The following is a 20,078-nucleotide window of genomic DNA, read 5'->3' as shown; positions in this document are numbered from 1 at the left end:
GTGCTCTTCATCTCTCCTGCAAAGTATTCAAATGCAAGCCCTGCCTTACCTCCCCGTGTCTCTTTTTCTCTAATTATCCATGAGGTCAGTAAGCAAAATGGGGAAGAAGCCAGGAGATCAATACAAATTATCCCTGAGCAAACCAGTGCTGACAGTTTGAATTGCAGCATATGTTTACCCAAAATCAGGCAATTTATCTTAATATCAGGCGAGTAATGCAGCAGGGGTGAGAGGTCACACAATCTCTCCACCTCATAATTACCCGCCTCTAAAACAGGAAAGTGGTATTGATTGGCCGCGGGCCGGGAAGCGGGCGTGACTGGAACGTGCCAGCGACCCCCTCCCTCCGCACCACCCTACCCCTATCATACCTCCTCTAGTTCCCCCTGCTTTCCTCAGTCCCTCCTCCCCTCGGCTAGACTCCCCACCCAATTCAGGATTTATGGGATGTGTGTGGAGGGTTTCATGTTTCCTTGCAGCGATTGAGAAGCCTTACAGGAGGGGCAACGAGGGAGGGGACATGCTTCTTTAACACCCTCACCCCACCTCTTTCACCATATTGTACTGGAAGGAACAAGAAGGGCCAGACAAATTCTGGCGTGCACCGAGTCATGCAAGGGCATCACCGAACCGCTCTTTAGAAGAAAGTAAAGTTTACGACAGAGTGTGAAGTTGGAGCATAACGATGTGTCAAGGATTAAAAAAGATATGAGGTGAAGAGGTGGGGCTGCTGTCAATGTGTGTGGTGTAAGGAAAAGTAAGAAGAGCAGTCCCAATGATTCTTGTAAAAGCTCAGCAGATGAAAGAAAATCTTTGCCTGAAAGAAAAAATCTGAGGTGCAATGCAATGACTGCACTCATAACACATTTATTGTCTAGATTGAATATAAGTGCTCAGTATATATCATCAGCAGCTCTTACCGGATTATTGACATTGTCTGTGTCTGTCTGCACTATTGTACATGCTACGACTACAAAACTGTCAACTCATCAACTGACAGCACCGTTTAGCGCTAATGCAAGTCTCCATCAGCTGTCAAAAGCATTTGCATGAAATCAATAGCAGATGGCGGTCCGTGTCACCAATTTCATTATGCTGGGGTTGTTACAAAGATCATCTCCATGATAGATGAGATGGCGACATGTCGACATGTGGAGATCATGCCTGACGCTTGGACCGCAACCGCTGAACATTATGCCAGGTGTTAAACCGTGACAGAGAGAACTTTAGATCTAATATAATTTTAGTTTGAGACTTTTTGATTCCTCCATATTTAGCTATGCATTACTGCACATAAACTGTAAAAACTGTTGACAGAATCCAGTATAAACCACATTTCAAAGATTAAGGAGACCCTACCTCCCAAAACATGCATTTACAGGAGGGCATCATTATCATTGGAAAGGCACATCAAACAGAACACCTCTCCCAACCTAGGTCTTGTCCTGTACTGTACGTCTCTCCGGCTGTGTTCCCAGCATGCCTGGCGGGTTGTGTAGGCCCCAGCTGAGGCAGAGGACAGGAGAGCGTGATGTATCACCCTGAGAGAGCCCACTGACAGCCTCTGATGATGGATGGCCTGATTATGGAGTGCTTTTTACACATACACAATTTACATCACACTGAGCAGCGGGGTCTGGCAGGGCTGCCGTGCACATACACTCTCTCTGTCGGGCATATGCACTCACATATACACACTTATGTGTGTCCACATACACACATGTATGGGACTGCCAGAGTGCATAGACAAGAAGTGGGGGGGTGTGGAAATAACAAAAGAAAGGGAGCAAATTCCATGCTATAGCCTTGTCATGTACGATCAATACGGCAGATCAATCCTTTATTAAGGAGAAGATGGTTTTCCCCGACATTCCAAAGCAGACCTTTGTCGTTTTGGGACACATGATGACATGTCAAATCAGATTTCCAGCAGTGTATGTTGCTGTGGCACGGGGTTTATTCAGGTGTGTCTGGCCTGTGAGGTTGAATACCACTGTATTTGTAAGCCAGATCCTTGCTATCGATTAGCACCCTGCATTGTCCATGCTTGAACACATAACTGCTCCACTTGAGCACGGTTGAGCTAGCAATTACCGTATTCGAGTTTTAACACAAGTGGTGCATGTGTTCGATTATAAGTATGCGTGTGAGTAACGCAAGTACGCGCGAGTAGGTGCAGTATGCCTTATGGGTGTGTTTAGAGGTTGTGAATGTGTATTTGATGAACAAAAGAAAGAATGAGAAACATAAATGTTCGTTTTCCTGCCGTGACTCCCTGGCTTGTGCTCCAGTGGCCCTGCCTGCCTGTGTGTGTATATATGTTTGTGTGTGTGTGTGTGTTTGGAGGGAGTTTGCTTGCTTTCACATTCTCTGGTGTTCAGCAGGTTCAGCGAGCTGTGCGGTGTTAATGCTGAAATTACATGCTGAGTAATGAGTGATGGGCCAAATTACAGGCTGAACAATGAATAGAGGCAGGCAGCTCTTATTAGTCTCCATAGAAAGCCATTGATTTATGAAGCGCCTTGCTCGGTGGAGTTACTCTCCTGAAAATGATATCTACATTGAGAAGTGATGTTCTCTATTAAGTCGTTCCTTCCCCCTTTACTCTGCTCTCCTCCTTTCTTCCACTCCTCCCCTCCTCTGCCCTCCCTCCCTTGCCTTGTCCTGCCTATGAGTGTACACATGATTGTTTAGAATCAGGCGAAGCTGTAAGGAAACCTTCAATTACCCATTAGGACTGTCAGACATAAAACGCCCTGCTCTCACCAAAGTCTGGGTTATGATTCATTTACTTTGTGCCTCTGATTCATCGCCCAATATGCTTCATGCCCCAGATTACTATTTGAGGGGTGGGAGAGATTAATGGCTCCATGGGATCTGCTGCCGTATTTCACGGGCCCAGTGTTGCAGTACAGTTGGTGCAGAAGGGTGAAATGACGGCAACTTACACTAGATCAATGTGTGGACAGCCTTTCACAGATTATTAAGGCTCTGTTAGATTAAAAGACCCCTGCTATGTAGTTTGCTTTAGTCAATATTCTCAAGCAGACGAAAAGGGGGAGGGTTCCTCTGAAGAATCCTCGGACCGATGTAGGTCATCATGGCTTTTAATGGAATAGCACTTAGTGGCACAAGTGTCAGAGGAACCTGTGTTATAGCAATGTTTCATAAAACACTGTCTGGCCCATGAGGTTTTAATTCTGAAATTACTATTTTAGCGTTAACGCCAACTAATTTCTCAATTAATTTCTTCCTATATGTGGCAAAATTAGCCCAAAAATTGTTCTAATTTTCATCTTCTCTGTCTTTCTTTCAGCCCTGAATGAGCCAACCATTGACTATGGGTTCCAGAGGCTGCAGAAGGTCATCCCCAGACACCCCGGCGACCCCGAGAGGTTACCAAAGGTCAGTACAGTGTCTCTGCTGCATTGAAAACCAAAGAACGATAATGACACAGAGTGGTCTGGAATTTAATTCTCTGACAAATAAACAAAACAACAATACATTGAAGCAGAGCAGTGTGACCCAAAACTCTAACAGATTTTCTTCACATATGTGGCTTACCCACTAACCAGTGTGGTAATGGGATTGGTTTTGTGTGTGGAGAGAGGCGTAAACTCTCTGTGTGGTAAAATAGCTCAATCAGGCGTTTTCCTCTCCAGTAGTCTGTGGAGATGGTAATCTGGTCAGAAACGACGTCTGCACCCTCATTACCCCACTCATGTTTTCCTTTCATTTTCTGCAGCTCGATTTGGTTTAATCTTTTGTTTACAGAACCCTGTGCCGTAAACCCCCTAGTCTTACTGCAGCTAATAGACAAAGACTGCATGTTATTATGCTTTGGCTTTCTTATTGTTTTCTTTTGAACCTGGGTGAAGGAGTTGAAAGCCACATCAGTTTTTATGCACACTGGTGTGGCACATAAATAGGCTGCCATACTGAAAGACCTGAGCATGAAAACTTAGGTGCAAACATTAAAAAAAATCCCTCCCCTGCAGAATCTCTTTGATTCTTTTATTCTTTTTCTCCCCTTTGATTCTCGCACTCTTTCCATTTCTGATTGATAAAATCTATCTGTGTGTTTTCACTAATTGCTACCCTGCCAGTAACCATTTTGATGACTGACGTTCCAGATGTGTCAAGTGTAATAATATGACTGATTAGTACTTTCAAAACCCCTCGGCATGTAGTAAAGTGGAGGCCACCTCAGAGTTTTAATAATACTGTAAAACCTTTAAAGACCTTATCTATTAAATCCCAGCATGCTACACCGCAATATCATTAATGTCCAACGGACAATTTAATAAAGAACAGACTGTGTGGTAGCTATAGACATTTGACCAAGGCAATGTGGAGAAATGGAACATCACAGCTAGTCCCTGGTTCAGTATATGAAGTGTTTCAATTAGAGCCGGTCCCTGTGGAGACAGGAAACAACACCTAGACATGAAATGTTACTCTAATTTCAACTGTAAACGTAGACCAAAAGGTAAAGTACACTTACCCTTTCATATCCACATGACTTGCTTTATCTCCGCAGGCATCACCGGTCAATCTAGCTACACTGTTTTTATTTTATAAAGTCACCCAGTGTCTTTGTGAAATCCACATCTTTTGAACAAAGAGACCAACAGTGTTAAACACAGCTTTATTACAGAGAAACCCTCCTTTTTCTTTCTTTTTTTTTTTTTTTTTTCCCTTGAATACAAAGTGTTGTTGGCTTTGAGACAGATTTTGACACTGAACCCAAGATTAGTTTCCTGGGTGTGCGCATACTTAATATAGCATGGTCTCCCAGCCTTTGCATGAAACAATCACAGAGTGAGATGAAACCCTGCACTTCCAATAAACAACATAAATATTTGATTTGCTCTCTAATGGACCCAAATATGGGGTTCAGGGGGCATGTAAATGATCCCACCAAGTGATTCGTCATTGTTAAGCTTGCCATCTGAGGGTCAGCTCTCGGGGTCAAAAGCACATTCCCAATAAAACAGCCCGCGGCGGGCCTAGGCTGGCATGTACATTTGGAATGAGAACAGAAACAGCATATAGAGAACAGCCATTACAGGGTGCAGGTGAGGTAGGGAGACTCTATAAAAAGAAGATAAAGCTGGAGGACGCACGGTGTGCATTAGCAGAAAGGCAAATCGACACCAAGCCCACTCACCACCTCTACTCCCCCCTCCCATGACTTCACCCTCCAGTTGATAATATTACTCCACTATTGATTTCCACCAGCCTTCTCCCTGGGACCAGTAAGACACGTGGTAATTGTAAGGAGACAGAAAGCCAATATGGGAGTGCTCATGGATAGCAAGGGATGCACGCTAATATTGTTGCTACACAGAGAAAAAAAGGGGGGAAGCTGCCTCTGATTGAAGTTTACCTCGTAATTCTAAGACAACATCGTAGATGACAGTCTGACCCTGTGGGAGGAGTGGAGATATAAAAATTCAATGCAAAGTCCAGGGTGAATATGAAAGTAATAAGTGTGAGCAGTCAAGTGATGAGAAAGGAGATTGGTTTGCGGGCATCGCGTTAAGTGAAGAGAGACTTTGGAATTCACCCTCCCTTTTAAGATCTTGTTATAAAACAATTTTCTATTCATAATATAAAAAAGACAATTTATAATACCATTTTGTGCCCTCTGGCAGTAATGGACAAATAGACTGGATATCACATTATATCACACTCAATTTCTCTCTTCTGTAACAAATTAGATTCATTATGAAATTAAAAGTGGAAACTCAATATTGTTTTATTATTAAGCTGATTGCTTTGGATTCTTTTCTTTCCTCCCAAAATGAGCATAAGCCCATTCTTTTCCAATTCTTTGTGTAATCCACAAGGAGAAAATATTACAAATGTGTTCATGTCAAGCAATTACCCATGTATTTAAATGAATCTCTCTTCCTGTGCTCTTTGAAGTACCTTCATCTAATGGCCCTATGCTTCTAAATGCATTCATTACCTCAGGCTAGAGCTAACAGAGTAATTGCCTTACAGTTTTATAATGGCATTAGCACTCCAAGCTACATAACCTAGGCCCTTTTTTATTAACTGTGATAATATAAATACAACATCCATGTTAATCTACTGCTTGAAGAATCACATTCGGGCCATTTTAGACCACGTTTCCTTATTGTTAGATATTTTTTATAACACATCATTTGATATGGCTTTTTCCCCCCCCTTTTCTCAGCAATAACATAAAATGGCTCCTAAATCTTAGGTGATCTGTTATCCGAGCAGACAGTTGTGGAACATGAGACCTTTATGCAAAGCATGGCAAAACAATAGAAGAAATCTGTCACGCATTTGTCACAGAACAACAGAAATCATTTGAAGCCTTTAATTGTTTCAATTTAACATGGTGTGTTCTGATATGTCTCCATGACAAGAAAGCCAATTACACTTATGCTGGAGCAGTATTGAGATTTACATGGAAATGCCCTCAGAACACTATTCCGTGTTAATCGTATTCACAGCATGAGCTGATACGCATGAAAGCGTCTCGTCAGAAGAAAACAAACTTCTTCCTTGATTGGGTGCAGCACTTCTCATCATCCTCGGATATGACTAGGTTGCCACTTAAGCATAGCCCTGCGAGTCAACTTGGTTAGTTAAGACACCACGCGGTAAACGACAGATTAAGGATGAGAGGCAATATCGTTTTCTTCCCTCCTTTTTCCAAGCTCTCCTTATGTCACTGCTGCAAAGTACCATATGGACAAGGAGGGAGAGGACGTTTTACAGAGAATGAAACATGGCTTGCGAACGCGACAGTCTTAATTGCTTTAATTGTTGTTTAAAATTGAGAGCCATGTAGGAGATCTTGAAATATGATAGAATAGATTATTGGTAATTATTAACTGCAGACAAAAAGAAAGAAAACCACTTTATCTCACTCAGCGAGAGAGAGAGAGAAATCTGTTCTGCCTGATGAGAACACATCAAGACAGCTGGTCCTCTCATTTAGTCTACCTGCCTCACGACAACCATAATTCTTTATTTGTATGCAAACTAGATGCATGCAACGTTGAGCATACACACCAATTTCAGAGGTAAATGCCCATTCTAAGAGCCACCCATCCGGTAACTTGGGGTGGATTAAGCGATATGTTTCTATAAGAGAGCATGGCATACGCTGGAAGTGGCTTCTACAGTGATTCATCTTGATAAATCAAGGGCTGTGGTAGATATGCTCCTCAGGATGAAAGGGCCCATACACACACTCCGTACACACTACATACGCTGTGCCTTGGAAATGCAGGCCAAGTCTTGGAGGCCGCTGTTTGAAGGCGCGAAGGCTGTGTTTACATTCATTTATGGCAGCTGCCGTCTTAATCCCACACTGCTATTGCCAAGTGATGGAACACTTCAGACAAATTACCGGGGCCCGCAAAAGAAAACACAGCGAATGTGGGAAGAAAACAAGCGCCATCTGAGATGTTTCTGGTGACAGATTTGCATTGCTTTTAACCAGGGTTCTAACAGCACAGGCGACAAATCTCTGCTCTACAGCAGGTGACAACAAGCGAGCATTTTAAAAACACACGCGAGAGCCATGTCTGCAACTTGCCTTTGTCAGATTATATGCACTCTAAAAGGAGGAGAGGATTTTTCATTGAGCATATTGCCTTCTGTATTATAGAAAACAAAGAGAGCAGCCTGGTTGCTTGAGAGGGATTTAATTGTAAGTGCTGAATTCAAAGAGCAGATAAAGATACACAAACGGGCCAAACCCCACCTTGCTGAAAGCCCGAAAGAGACTGGGGGGAACTGGATCCGGGGCCAACTCATTTTCAGTGTTAAGAGCCAAAGCAACACAGCTAATCCGCATTGTCAAGCGGGGGCAAGCATGCAGACATGGATAAGACCACATCCTGAGCATCCGTGTCCCCAAGGCACAAGCACCCAGCTCTTGCTGGATGGGAAGTCATTTGTGAAGTCCTTTGCAACAGCCAGTCAAAGAGGTTAATTGAAAAATTCCTTAATGTCATTACAACAGAACTAGATTAACCCAGAGCTAATTCACTTTATTGTTCTGAAGAGAGGGGACTCAGCGGTGAACTCGGGAGCAAACGTGAAGCCCAGAATCAGGGGTGAGGTGTTGTTTTTAAAGGACTATGCCAGTTTAATTAAGATAGGGAACATTATTCACTGCTCTGCATGGTTGGAAGGAGTAAAATGGTAGTGCCATATAAATGCAGCTCTAGTGCCTCTTAAATCAAGGTGGCTTTTATTTAGTGTTTGAATATGTAAACATTTCTAAAGCTCCCCGCGACCCTGCTGTGCAACATTGCTTTTGATATTGTTTGTTGCTGTATGTACCACTGCGCTCTCAAACATATTCTGTTTAGGTTTTAACATTTACTCCTACTGTTTTCCTCATCAGGAGGTGTTACTGAAGAGGGCGGCTGATCTTGTTGAAGCCCTGTATGGAATGCCTCACAACAATCAGGTCCGTGTCCACACAGCTGATTTAAGCATGCTTGCACCTCTGCTAAGTAAGAAACAATTTACTGATAGTATGACCAAAGGGTATTTTCACCACTATATCTGGAACAATGTAGGCTACATGCATTGTGAGTTAACCATATAGTCATGAACCATGCATCAAAGAAAAAGCACAGCTATAAAAAAACAAACAAACAAAAAAAAAAACAACACATAAATAACAAAACCTTCCCTGTGCTTCTCAGGAGATCATTCTGAAGAGGGCAGCTGACATCGCAGAGGCCCTGTACAGCGTTCCCCGCAACCACAACCAGATCCCCTCTCTCGCTAACACAGCCTCCCACGGCATGATGGGAGTCAACTCCTTCAGCAGCCAACTAGCAGTCAATGTGTCTGAGTCACAAGGAAATGACCAAGGTATGAGATTTTGGGTATGGCTCTGCAATTCAGGGGTTCTTGAAAGTGGGTTGCAGGGGCCTGGAGGCAACTCCTGGTAGGATTCCAGGGGGTTTGCAGCAAAATGAGAAATAGTTACATTTCCATCCTTTTTTTTTACTCATTAAAGTTAGAAAACTGAACAGGAATTATGTTTGAACACTGGATTCTCTGATCCCATCCTCACAGGTTGTTAAAGAGTCCAATTATGTGCCAAGTTCTTTTCTTATTAAACTGGCATCTGCAGCATGTGCTGATATAAAACTGATTGCAGCAGCAAAACTCTATTGTTATTTACTGTAATTAGTAAACACTCCACATACATGGAAAAAAAAAAAAAGAAAAAGGAAATGAATGAACATCCATTTTCATTTTCTTGTGTTATTCAGTGGGTTACAGCCGGAACACCAGCAGCGTGTCCCCCAGGGGCTACATCTCCAGCAGCACCCCACAGCAGTCGAGCTACAACACCGTCAGCAACAGCATGAATGGCTACGGCAATGCCGGTATGAACCTGGGAGTGCCAAGCTCCCCTGGGTTCCTCAACGGATCCTCTGCCAACTCCCCATATGGAAGTGAGTAGCTTGCCACTATTGCACGCTGTAGTAGCACTAAGCTGCTGCTGATTTAATTCCAGCTCCCACATTCGTTTTCACTTCTATGAATCATTTCTGACGGGGGGGGGGGGGGGGGGGGGGGGGGGGGGGGGGTCTATAAAATTACTGATGGTGATAATATATTACCGGTTATTCACGGGGGCTTGTTTAGTTTTAGCCCTTTGGAGAACACGCGCGAAGCTTAGAATCAAAGAAATATTCATTTTGTCTTTCGCCATTTGCCACCTGTGTTTGTTCAACTGGGCAAGATGTTGATGGTAGAGGCCTGTGAGTACTGATCGTGTATCCCCCCTGGCAGTAATACTATCCCAGACTTACCTTAACTGCCCTCTCCCTCTCGAGCACTACTCACAGCACGTTCTCACTCTCACCCTCCCTCCTTTCCTCTCCTTCCCTATCGTCTCTACAGTTAAACAAAAGAGCGCCTTCGCCCCTGTGGTCCGACCCCAGGCCTCCCCACCCCCTTCCTGCACCAGCGCCAACGGCAACGGACTGCAAGGTGAGCCCCCCTCACCCCCTCATCCCTTCCCTACGGACTACTGGTCAGATACCGCTGCTCAGGCCTCTGTCCGGTTTGGTGAGGGATTAATCATTACAAATATATGCATTTTGACAGGCCAATTTACACCTTTCAGTTTACATTCAAACACACACACTCACACAGAGCATGCCTTTGCACAAATGCGCAAGTGTAGGACCGCAAGCGTCATCCAGCGTCTTCGCAAACATACACACAAACATACATCCTTGTTGCCCTTTCATACAAATGATCCCCTCTGATGTCGCAGGAAAAGACCTTCCCAGAATTGTTTTAGTAATTATGTTTATTAGGTTTTGTGCATGTGTCATGACCAACATGATTGCTTTGAAAACAAGCTTAGCCGTAGTGTGTGCCCCAAGATTAATAACATTGGGCTTAATGAAGTGGGAAATTAAAGTTCATCTTGCTACACGTTCATACTTATTAATACATGTTGTGCAGAAATTAATGAGCAATGCCTTGCCATCATCTGCGCTGGCAAACTTAAAAGCATTTCAACCATGACTCTACAAATATACTCAGAGCAATATAATAATATATCATCCCAGCACTTCACTAGTCGCCTAATTGTTAAAACGTGTGAAAATACTGAATATATAAACTCTCAGGGTGAGGTACAGTTGCTAATGATATCCTAAGCAGATGGTCTCAGTAAAATAACGGAAGCTACCTTTGATCTTGCCTAATCTCTCTTGGATAATGACGCAGAGGCATAACTTGGGAAATGTGGAAATGTAGGACTAATGTGCTCCTCAGTGTTGGAGAGTCAAGGATAAAGAGATGATGGGAGGAAAGGAAGTGATAGGAATGAATTTGAGGAGAGTCTGGGTGTCTGATACTGTAGCATTGTGGCATTGTGGGAAGTGACCGTGTTGTTGCTCTGCCGTCACCGCGGCTGTGTCTCCTGGGAGTCTGGGCCACTGTTTGCTATTACCCCAACGCCAGGAGAAATATCACACATAGCAGGACTGGCGTGCTGAGGGCTGAAATGTCAGAGCAGGAGGGAGGTTTTCAAACTCTCCCCGTTAGGAGGACATGCAGCAGCAGGCTGGCGGACACGGCAAACACTCACAGGCTCATACGCAAACAGGGACATTAAGGCTTACCATTCACGCACTTGTGCACTGTCAGATGGCCACACACACACACACACACACACACACACACACACACACACACACACACACACACACACACACACACATCCATACACATACATGCATGCGCTAAATTAGAACGATTTAATAGTTTTTCATACTTATACCCATACCTGCTTTAGCCTAATAAACTAATCTCCATTACCTTTCTGTCTCTTTTTGTCCCCAGCCATGTCCGGCCTAGTTGTCCCTCCAATGTAAATGCACTTTCGTCATCTCAAGCACCAGTCTACACACTACCACTTCACAGGGCACCCCCTCAGCACACTGCAAAACGCTGGTGCAATGTATAGTCTACCGCTTGTTCTTTTTTTAAAGACATAGAGGAAAAAAAAAAAAAAAAAAAGAAAAGAGACTTTTTTTTTTTTCATTGACTTTCACAGCCTGCAGAAAAAAAGGATTTCATGACGAACAATATTTTTTTCTGTGGGATTTTTTTTTTTTTTGTTAAAATACCCCGCTCCCCCATTTTATCACCCTTGAAGAGGACACAGGATGATGAAGGGTTTATTTTGTATACCTGTCGGGTTGCGCTTCGGCATTCGGATATGTCCAATCAACCACGCATTCAATACTGGAAGGGACTCTGTGGACTCACCATCTGGTTGTAAAGTAAAAACACTGATGTACAGTACATTTGCCAATGAACTTGTTTGCCTCAGAAATTGTTTTCTGTTTCAACTCTCTTTTAATAGATTCACAACAGTTGTGTGTCTTTATAATGTGACTTTTTTGTATTTTTATGTGTGAGAAAAATACACAGGGGCCAAGACCGTTTGAATTTCAACTGGAAAATATATGAGATATATAATGTAGAAAATTGATCATAAAAGTACAACAAATACGAGTAAAAAGGGGCAGGGCTGGGTGGGTAATGTTGTATCATGTTTCATTCCTGCATTTTAACTTAAATTTTGTAATTTATTGTAGCTAGAAATCATCTTTCAAAAGTGAAAAAAAAAATCCTCTTTGATTCAACAAGCACACTGATGTGTACAAAACACTGCTCTGTTGATGAATATGATGTACTTCCATGTCTAGAGCTTCCTTTTAAGCAAGTGTGTTTTGCCATGTTTTTCAACTTTTTTGCTAGCACTGTATATTAATGCATTCCTAGGCTACTGTGAAGTCTGTTTCTTGTTGATGAGGAGCAGTCTCCCCCCTCTAGCTCCAACTCCCTTATGTGTTTTCTATGTGGTTAAAAAAAAAAATTGTAGACTATTGTGATATTGCCAAACTTGTGCTAAATATTTATACATCTGTCTTTTTCATGTTCTTTTAGATCAACAAAAAAAAAAACTTAAAAAAACAAAACAAAATTACAATCCATTGACAATGTAGGAGTATAGTAGTTCATTGTCATATTTCTGTTCAAATACACACTTGCGCTCACTGAGGGAAATTTTGTAACATATCAACTATAAATAATGTATTTATCTCTGAAATTTTGTATATTGCTTTTCATTATGTATGTATTAATCGTCATGCCCTTAATATAGTGATGCAGCACAGATAATTCAGCCAAGAACTGTTGCCTTCATTTGTTTTTCTTTTTGTATTTGATGAAATGCAATGTGCATATATTTCATGTGTATCCTCAAAATTTGTGTTACTCCGTCAAGACTCTCTGTCCATTTTTTTAAAGGGGAAGTCAAACTTCATTGTTTATTTTTGTATTGATTTTAAATTATCTATACAGACCATTTTGGAGAAAACTTTGTTGGTTGTATTGTCAAATAAATTGTTTGTGACCCATATGATAGTTGTTAAGATCCAATAGAGACTAATGTGCATGAGGGACAACCTTGGAGATAAAAAAAAAAAAACACTCCATCTGTGGTTGTTTTTTTTTTTTTTTGTTTTGTTTTTTTCTGTTTTGTAGAATGTATAGAAGTCATTTTTACTCACCACTTATGACTCTGCCACATAGCTTACTTGTGTTTACAGGGAAGACAAATTAAAAAATGTCAACATTTGGAATGGAAACAGAAATGAATAAGCGATGTTTTATTAAAATTTTCAGTAAAAACACAATAGCTACTCAACTGTGGACTTCTTCAGTTTGAAGTACAGTTTGGCTGGCAGACAAACTGACAATCAGGAACAAGAAAAAGACAGTAGAAACTTCTGAGGACAAACCTGTGATTCGTCTGTAAGATGTAGTGTTTAGACATTGCTATAGAGATAATTGTTTGACACCTGTGGAAAAGTGTAACATCCATAAAAGATGAAAACTGCTCTTTACTCATATTCTTTCAAGCAAAGCACTCTGACATTGTGACATATTCCTACTGGTCTTTGTATCAGCATATCCTGCAACTGTGGTGCTTCAAAGGTTCATTGTAGCCATTCATAAACAGTGCAAGCTTTTTATTCAAAACACCCCAAACGGGGCTCATTCAAATCCCTCATTTCATTGCATTAAGCCACCTAGTTAATAAAGAATCAATACATTGAAAGAGCAAGGTTATCCTTTGTCTATAAGGGCTGGTATCGTTTTGAACCTCTTATAGTTAGAGCGTTGAAAAGGGGCCGTGGTGAAATCTATACTCATCAAGTGGGTCAAACAGAAGGATAGAAGTGTTTGAGGGAAGAATAGTGGTTCTCCTTAAAAACAACTGAGCATCTTATCTGGCATCCTGAGTGGTCGCGGAGAGCAGGTCACAAAATGTCAATTTCTCATCAAGGCAACATTGTCCGAGGCCACCTCTGCCATAAATGCACAATTAAACGGCAGCAACCTGAGTGGCAATCAGCATATCACAGCTTATTATGTCAAACAGCATGCACAGATCTCACAGCACAGGAGATAGTCCAGGAGCTGCTGATAGCGCAAAGGACAGATACACTCAAAAGAGCTATTTAATTTTCAGCTGCCTCGTTCTTCAAATCATTCCCTCGATAATCCAGTGTGTCTGATAACAACAGCCGCACATCTCCTTCCTGACGCTGCATTATCTGTTTCAGATACACGGGTTGGGATCTATCTCCCGCGTATACTGCTGTCTCTTATTATCAAGAAAAAAATAAAGTTGGACAAACTGTGCATTTATTTAGAAACCAAACCAAACCAAACCAAACCAAACCAAACCAAACCAAACCAAACCAAACCAAAACAGCCAAAGAAAGAAAAATTTTGTGGGTAAAAGTGCAATCAAAAAAAAAAAAAAATGACAAGTTTAGTTTTAAGAGCTCTGAAGTCTGGCAGGCAAGCTCGAGGTACAGTATATTGTCTCAGCAGGTTTCCCTGTACCCAACAGTCAGCCACTAGCTCTGCCACAACATTCAATCATCGTGAGAGCCTCTTTTATTGGAGAACTCTAATGGCTACCCTCCACCACGATCTTAATGTGTGCATTAAATATTTATAAATCCTGGGTCAATAATGCCCCATACCCAAAGCCTGACAGACCCCCACCATACCATGTGGCTGCCTCGCTCTCAAACACAAGCAAAGGTGAAGGGGTCACGCAATCAAAAGAGAGCGAGGCTCACCACATCCATATGTTGCCACTCTTATCAAGACTTTCCTCAGTACTGGTTATCTGTCAAAGGAAAGAAATATTGAAAGCAATATCGATCTTAACTAGCCTTGTGCTGCCGAGGGCCACTCTTCAAACATCTGCTTGTGAATTGTTATATTTAAAAAAAAAAAAAAAAAAAAAAAAAGCCCTCCTCTCAATAATATAAGCCTGAGCAGTAATATTGAACATCTCTTTGTGACGCGGGCTGCTCGAGCATGCCTAATAACCGCGTTATTAACAAGCATCACTTGAGATTTTTACAAGTTGATACGCAGTATCAGTACTAAATAATATCTTCACTGGCATGAGGTTAATTGTGCAGCCTGGCATCTACATGAGTGACTCAGTTTTTTTTTTTTTTCCCTCCCTTCTTTTCTTTTTAACGTGACTATATCCAGGCTGCACTCCTGTGCTGTTCAGGTGAAAGATTGTGCTCTGGTGATAGCGCACACAAAAGAGCGGCCGGACAATAAGCCAGTCAATGGAGAGCTCCAGTTGAAAGAGCCACAATGGCCGTGCATGCTGGGAATTGGGCTGGATGATATAAAGGAATGAAACCTTCACTGAGGCCGTGGAGGACAAGCTTTCAGAAAAGAGGTTTTGTTTGCTCTTTATCAATCTGCCGTTTCCCATGAGAAAAAACAATTCAAACTGACCTTATAAAGGGAATATTACCTTACGTATCCGCTCTCTATGTAACTCTTATTGAGGCTTATACATTCACTCTTAATGCATTATCTCACATTGATGTGGTAATGCGAACATGGGTACAGTACCAAGTCGGGTCGTAAAACAAAAAGCTGGACAGTGGTTTGTCTTCTCTGCTTGATGGGCAGTGCTGAGAAGTACTTTTTATGGATTTGCTCTTGGACAGACAGGATTTGTGAAGCCGCTGAGTGATGTGTTTTGTGGAGGGGAAAAAAGTGTCTGCAACTCCCGTGAAGTTTCACACACGAGCGGGAAACAGTTTCTGCGACTCATAAAAACTGCAGAACTACAGATCACAACTTGGAGATGACAATAAATCAAAATAGGGAGTGTGACCTTTTATGAACAATTCAACATTTGAATTGAAACGGGGAATCTGACCCACATTAGCGCCGTCTCCTGTCTGTAAATCTGTACATCAGATAAGACACTGCTCCCCTGCTACTGTACACTGGGAGTCAGCTTTGGAAGGAAAACTCTAGATCCTTGCAAAGATTTCCACTTCACTCACTGCAGTCAAGAAGGATGAGCAAAGTATCCCAGTGCTTCAAAATCCATTAAACTTGTATTTGGGTGTCATTTGATACTTCATCAATGTTTCAGTACATTTCAAACCCACAAATGCAGGATTTACCCCTGGTAGAAATAGAGCATTCACCATACTTTCCTTCCATGAACTTCACCTAGCCCAAAAATTACACTATAAAGATTGCCTGGTCAGGGAGTGCTAGGCTGCAGTGATAAAATAATATCACTTGAACAGTATTTTTCTGCCACGGTCTCCACCACATAGAGCTCCTTTCATAGTACTCCTCTGTAGTGCTTTGTCCAGTAGTTCTGGATATGATATCATCTATTAATAATGTATTGGCAATGGATTACATAAAAAGGGAGCAGAAATAACATCCAATATTCATGCCCCCTGAGCTTGACTGTGTCCAATCCGTTTGGCCCATAAAACCTTAGCCCCATTTCCATATCCGCTGTGGGTCACAACAGGTCTGCCGCACAAAGGCTCACAGAACAGCTCAACTCAGGAAAAGGGCAGTAAAAATCGGGTGGATTTCTGAACCCTTATGAAACAACCACCCTTTGGAAAAAAAAAGTGAAAAAAGCCCTTTTCCGATTTCATCGGCTGTGAAAAACCTGGTACTGTATTTCCCTCTTTAATTGTCCCACTTGAGAAATTGACGTGCCTCTGAAACATGGCATGAATCTCACAGTTATTGCAGTCCCCTTGGCAGGGAATGTTGATACAACATCTGCATGCTATAGAAAGTAATGGAAGTAGCAGAGGTGGCAGCTGCAACTCTACAGGAAGTGTGCCATTTTCAGGCAGCGCTGCTGTGAGAACCACTAACTGCCAGCCTGGTCTTGCAGGCAGCTCTGATTGCCAGGACACTATGACAAACACGCAGGGGCTGGGAGTGTTGCATCCTGGGGGATGACAGCTTCTGTTTGATTGTCAATAAGGCTCATTAGCAGAAAAAATGGAGAATGTGAAAAGAGATTAAATGACTTGAGACAGGGTCCCCCTCATGTTTCATTACAGAGGATTTATCAGAGCCTTTATTTCATCAATACAACAAAAAAAAAGAAAAAAAATCACTTACTTCTTCCCTCCAAAAAGCAACCAGTAGTTAAATTTATATTTATAAAATTCTATACATTTCCAACATTGTAACAGACTCAAAAAATGCTAATGAAGCCCTTTAAACATCATCCACACCTTCCAAAAACCTCTTTCCTCTGCTCTGAGCGCCTCTCATCTTAAGAACAGTGGCGGATGTTTCCCTCCATCTTAGGGAGGAACGGCCAACAAAGCAGCGTGTAAGGGCCTTTCCCTGAAGAGTCCTTGTCACGCCGCGCCAAACCTCTGTGATTATCGTTGTTTTTGCAGAGAGTGTCCATGCCTGCCAATACCGCTGTTCCATAAATGAATTTGGCCCCTCGTCAACGAATTACCTAACACGCAGAACTGTGTATGTGTCACATCCAATTCCAACTCACCGGCTTTGGTGGTGTGTGTCAGCTGGAGGACTTAATCATCAATCGTCAATCATAATAAGCGAAGCACATTGATAGGGATTCTTTTTTTTCCACAACTACACAGTTAAATAAAGTGTAAAGGGAGAAGTTAGATCTGACCTTGTTAAATTGGGACCACAATTTATATTCCTAATTTAGTGCCTGGATTAATTAGTCTTGGCAAGTGTGTGTATATCAGTTTTCATGTGGCAGAGCTTAGAGTTATATCTACTTGATCAAATCATTGCTCGCTTTCATAAGGAAACTCTGGAATGATATCTATCAGTCTTATCTTGATGTTTCTACTCAGAACAGGCTTCGCATATTTTTCGCGGCATACTTTTAATTAATACTTAATTGGACAGTTTTTAAAAAGGACTTTTCCAGCATCAGTCGCTAATCAATACCCGCCATCTCACATCATACAAAATTAATCACTGTGACCTGTTATGAGGCCTTAACGCAGCCACACATGCGTACATATGTTACATGCAAACTGGCAAAGTGTGGGTTTTTTTGTACAAGATGAGGAATCTGGCTCATATTTTCCCTCTCCCTGATCCAATGCACTCCTCTCCCTCGTCATATAGATCGGAGTCTGCAGGGGCCAGAGGCGCTGACAGAGCCCAGATGCTCCCAGTCTGTCTGGGGGACTGGGGAGACTGGTGCCATGGGGTCCTGGAGCCTCTGAAGTGCCGCCCCCTCCGTCAACATGACCAAGGCTAGACCTGCACTTTCTCCAGGCTGAGACACTCTCCTTACCACTCTGACAGCCACACCGCATAGTCACAGATTGATACATACAGGGATACACACTCACAGGCACCCGCTCTCACGTTATGTATGGCCGTTCATCAGCCGTTCCTAATTAGAGACCCCCAGACCGTTGCTCGAGTTCATAAGGTTACAATGACATGCTGATACAAGGTTACAAACGTGCACACACACACTCGCATGCTGATACTGCTCAGGGTTTCTTTTACGTTCTCATTTAATCCTGCTTTATCTCATCACCACTGTTTTAAACTTGCTCGTGTTGAGGGGAGTCTCTTTGTTCTAAAGAAACAAAAAAAAAAGGAAAAAAAAAAGAAAAAGAAAGACGCAGCACCACACGAATCCTCTGTCCCTTTGCTTTCTCTCTCAAAACACAAAGATCATTACAAGAGCATCAAAGTATGCCATGTTTGAAACGATATTTCTCTTTGTAGTTGTGGCATAGCATGGAGTGTGTTGGTATTAGATGCTGCTGTGGCAGCTGTCGTGGCTGGCTGCGTGGTGCCTCGGTGTCAGGGCCTCTGAGGCCAGGCTGTCCCGGCAGACAGACAGAGGGGAGGAAACCTGATAGCGCAGCCAAGCCCCAGTCTAATGTCTGTCTATCCAGCTATCTATCCCTGTGTCTATCTCTCTGACTGACTGTTGGACATTGCCTATCTGCATGCCGGATACTCCTCCTGTGTTCCCAGCAACAGAGCGCTGCTTGCCGCTGAGTTACACATTCCAAAAAGTCTTACTTTTATTCATTTTAAACATACAAACTTCTTTGGAAGGATAAAAGCAGCTGTTTACGAATCACCGAAGTGGCTGCGGAATTAACTTCTGCAGAGTCCCCACTAAGCTTTGCAACCTGTACCAAGGGGGGCAGGTTGTGATAACATTAGAATTATGAGCCGACATGTATGAAGAGAAGGAGATGGAAGCACAGAGTGTGTTTGTATTTGATGTGGGGGCAGAAAATTGTTCTATAATGAGGAGGGGTGCCAGGATATGAGATGGGAAGTAGGGAGTTGGAGACAGGATATAAGTTATGAGAAGGAAACTAATGTTAGGAAATGCAGAGGCTGTTGTTGTTGTGGTCGTATAAGCCAGAATGTATCTTACCACTATTGGCCATGATTAATACAGCCCGGCCAGGTCAAAACCCTGCACTAACGCTACGGATGCCACCAACCATATCCTCGCTCTTTCTGGGGCTCAAATGAGTGTGTGTGTCGCATGTGAGGGAGAGAGTGTGTGAGGGGGTTAATAAATGTTGAATCAAACGCCGCACGAGACACTCACACTCCTTAAGGGTTGCCCATTAGCGGTGTGTGGGTGCATGGGGAGTTTATCAGTGTCTGGGTGATTTATGAAGTCAGACTCAATATCATCCACTTCACCCACACACATATGGACATACACATGTGCGCACACCAACATGCATGGCCACATGCTCACGCACACATGCACTTATATAGTCTTTCGCTATGAAATGGAGGCAGATATGAGGCCAAAATTAAAGGTTTCACAGAGATTAACAGTGCGGATGATGAGATCGTCTCAGCGTCTTTTAATCTAATTCCTTTTTATCTCTGAGCCAGCATGATATGGAAGTGATATGCAAGGTGAAAACACGACAACAAAATAATACAGACATAATAATAACACAGTTACTGATAAATACTAAAATATCTCAAGAGTGTAAAACTGGATAAAAAAATAGGTGTGAATTATTTTTAGGAGACTCCTCGGGTACCTTCGCAAATTACACGGCCAATTACTGGCAGCGTGTCTAAAGCTTTGATGCTGGACTTGTTTTTTAACATCAACCACAGTACTCTACAGACAT

General features: G+C 42.4%; 1 protein-coding gene across 8 annotated transcripts in view; it reads left to right on the top strand.

Moving 5' to 3' along the window:
* The window catches only part of LOC115793452 (transcription factor COE3), a 66,977-nt gene extending 54,912 nt beyond the window's left edge, over window positions 1–12,065 (top strand). For 3 of the 8 annotated variants that reach the window (XM_030748456.1, XM_030748454.1, XM_030748453.1), the window contains exons 11-16: window positions 3,317–3,405; window positions 8,402–8,467; window positions 8,709–8,880; window positions 9,288–9,473; window positions 9,925–10,092; window positions 11,383–12,065. In XM_030748456.1, the coding sequence (XP_030604316.1) occupies window positions 3,317–3,405; window positions 8,402–8,467; window positions 8,709–8,880; window positions 9,288–9,473; window positions 9,925–10,092; window positions 11,383–11,414 (713 nt within the window). In that variant the 3' untranslated portion in view covers window positions 11,415–12,065. The remainder of the gene's footprint in view (window positions 1–3,316; window positions 3,406–8,401; window positions 8,468–8,708; window positions 8,881–9,287; window positions 9,474–9,924; window positions 10,093–11,382) is intronic. The other 5 variants (XM_030748460.1, XM_030748457.1, XM_030748459.1 and 2 more) reach the window with 3 other exon arrangements.
* Window positions 12,066–20,078: the final 8,013 nt, after the last annotated feature.

The sequence above is a fragment of the Archocentrus centrarchus genome, chromosome 15 (genome assembly GCF_007364275.1).
Source record: "Archocentrus centrarchus isolate MPI-CPG fArcCen1 chromosome 15, fArcCen1, whole genome shotgun sequence".
NCBI classification, from domain to species: Eukaryota; Metazoa; Chordata; class Actinopteri; order Cichliformes; family Cichlidae; genus Archocentrus; species Archocentrus centrarchus.
The sequence above is the reverse complement of the archived record's forward strand: the minus strand, read 5'-3'. Positions and strand labels throughout refer to the sequence as shown.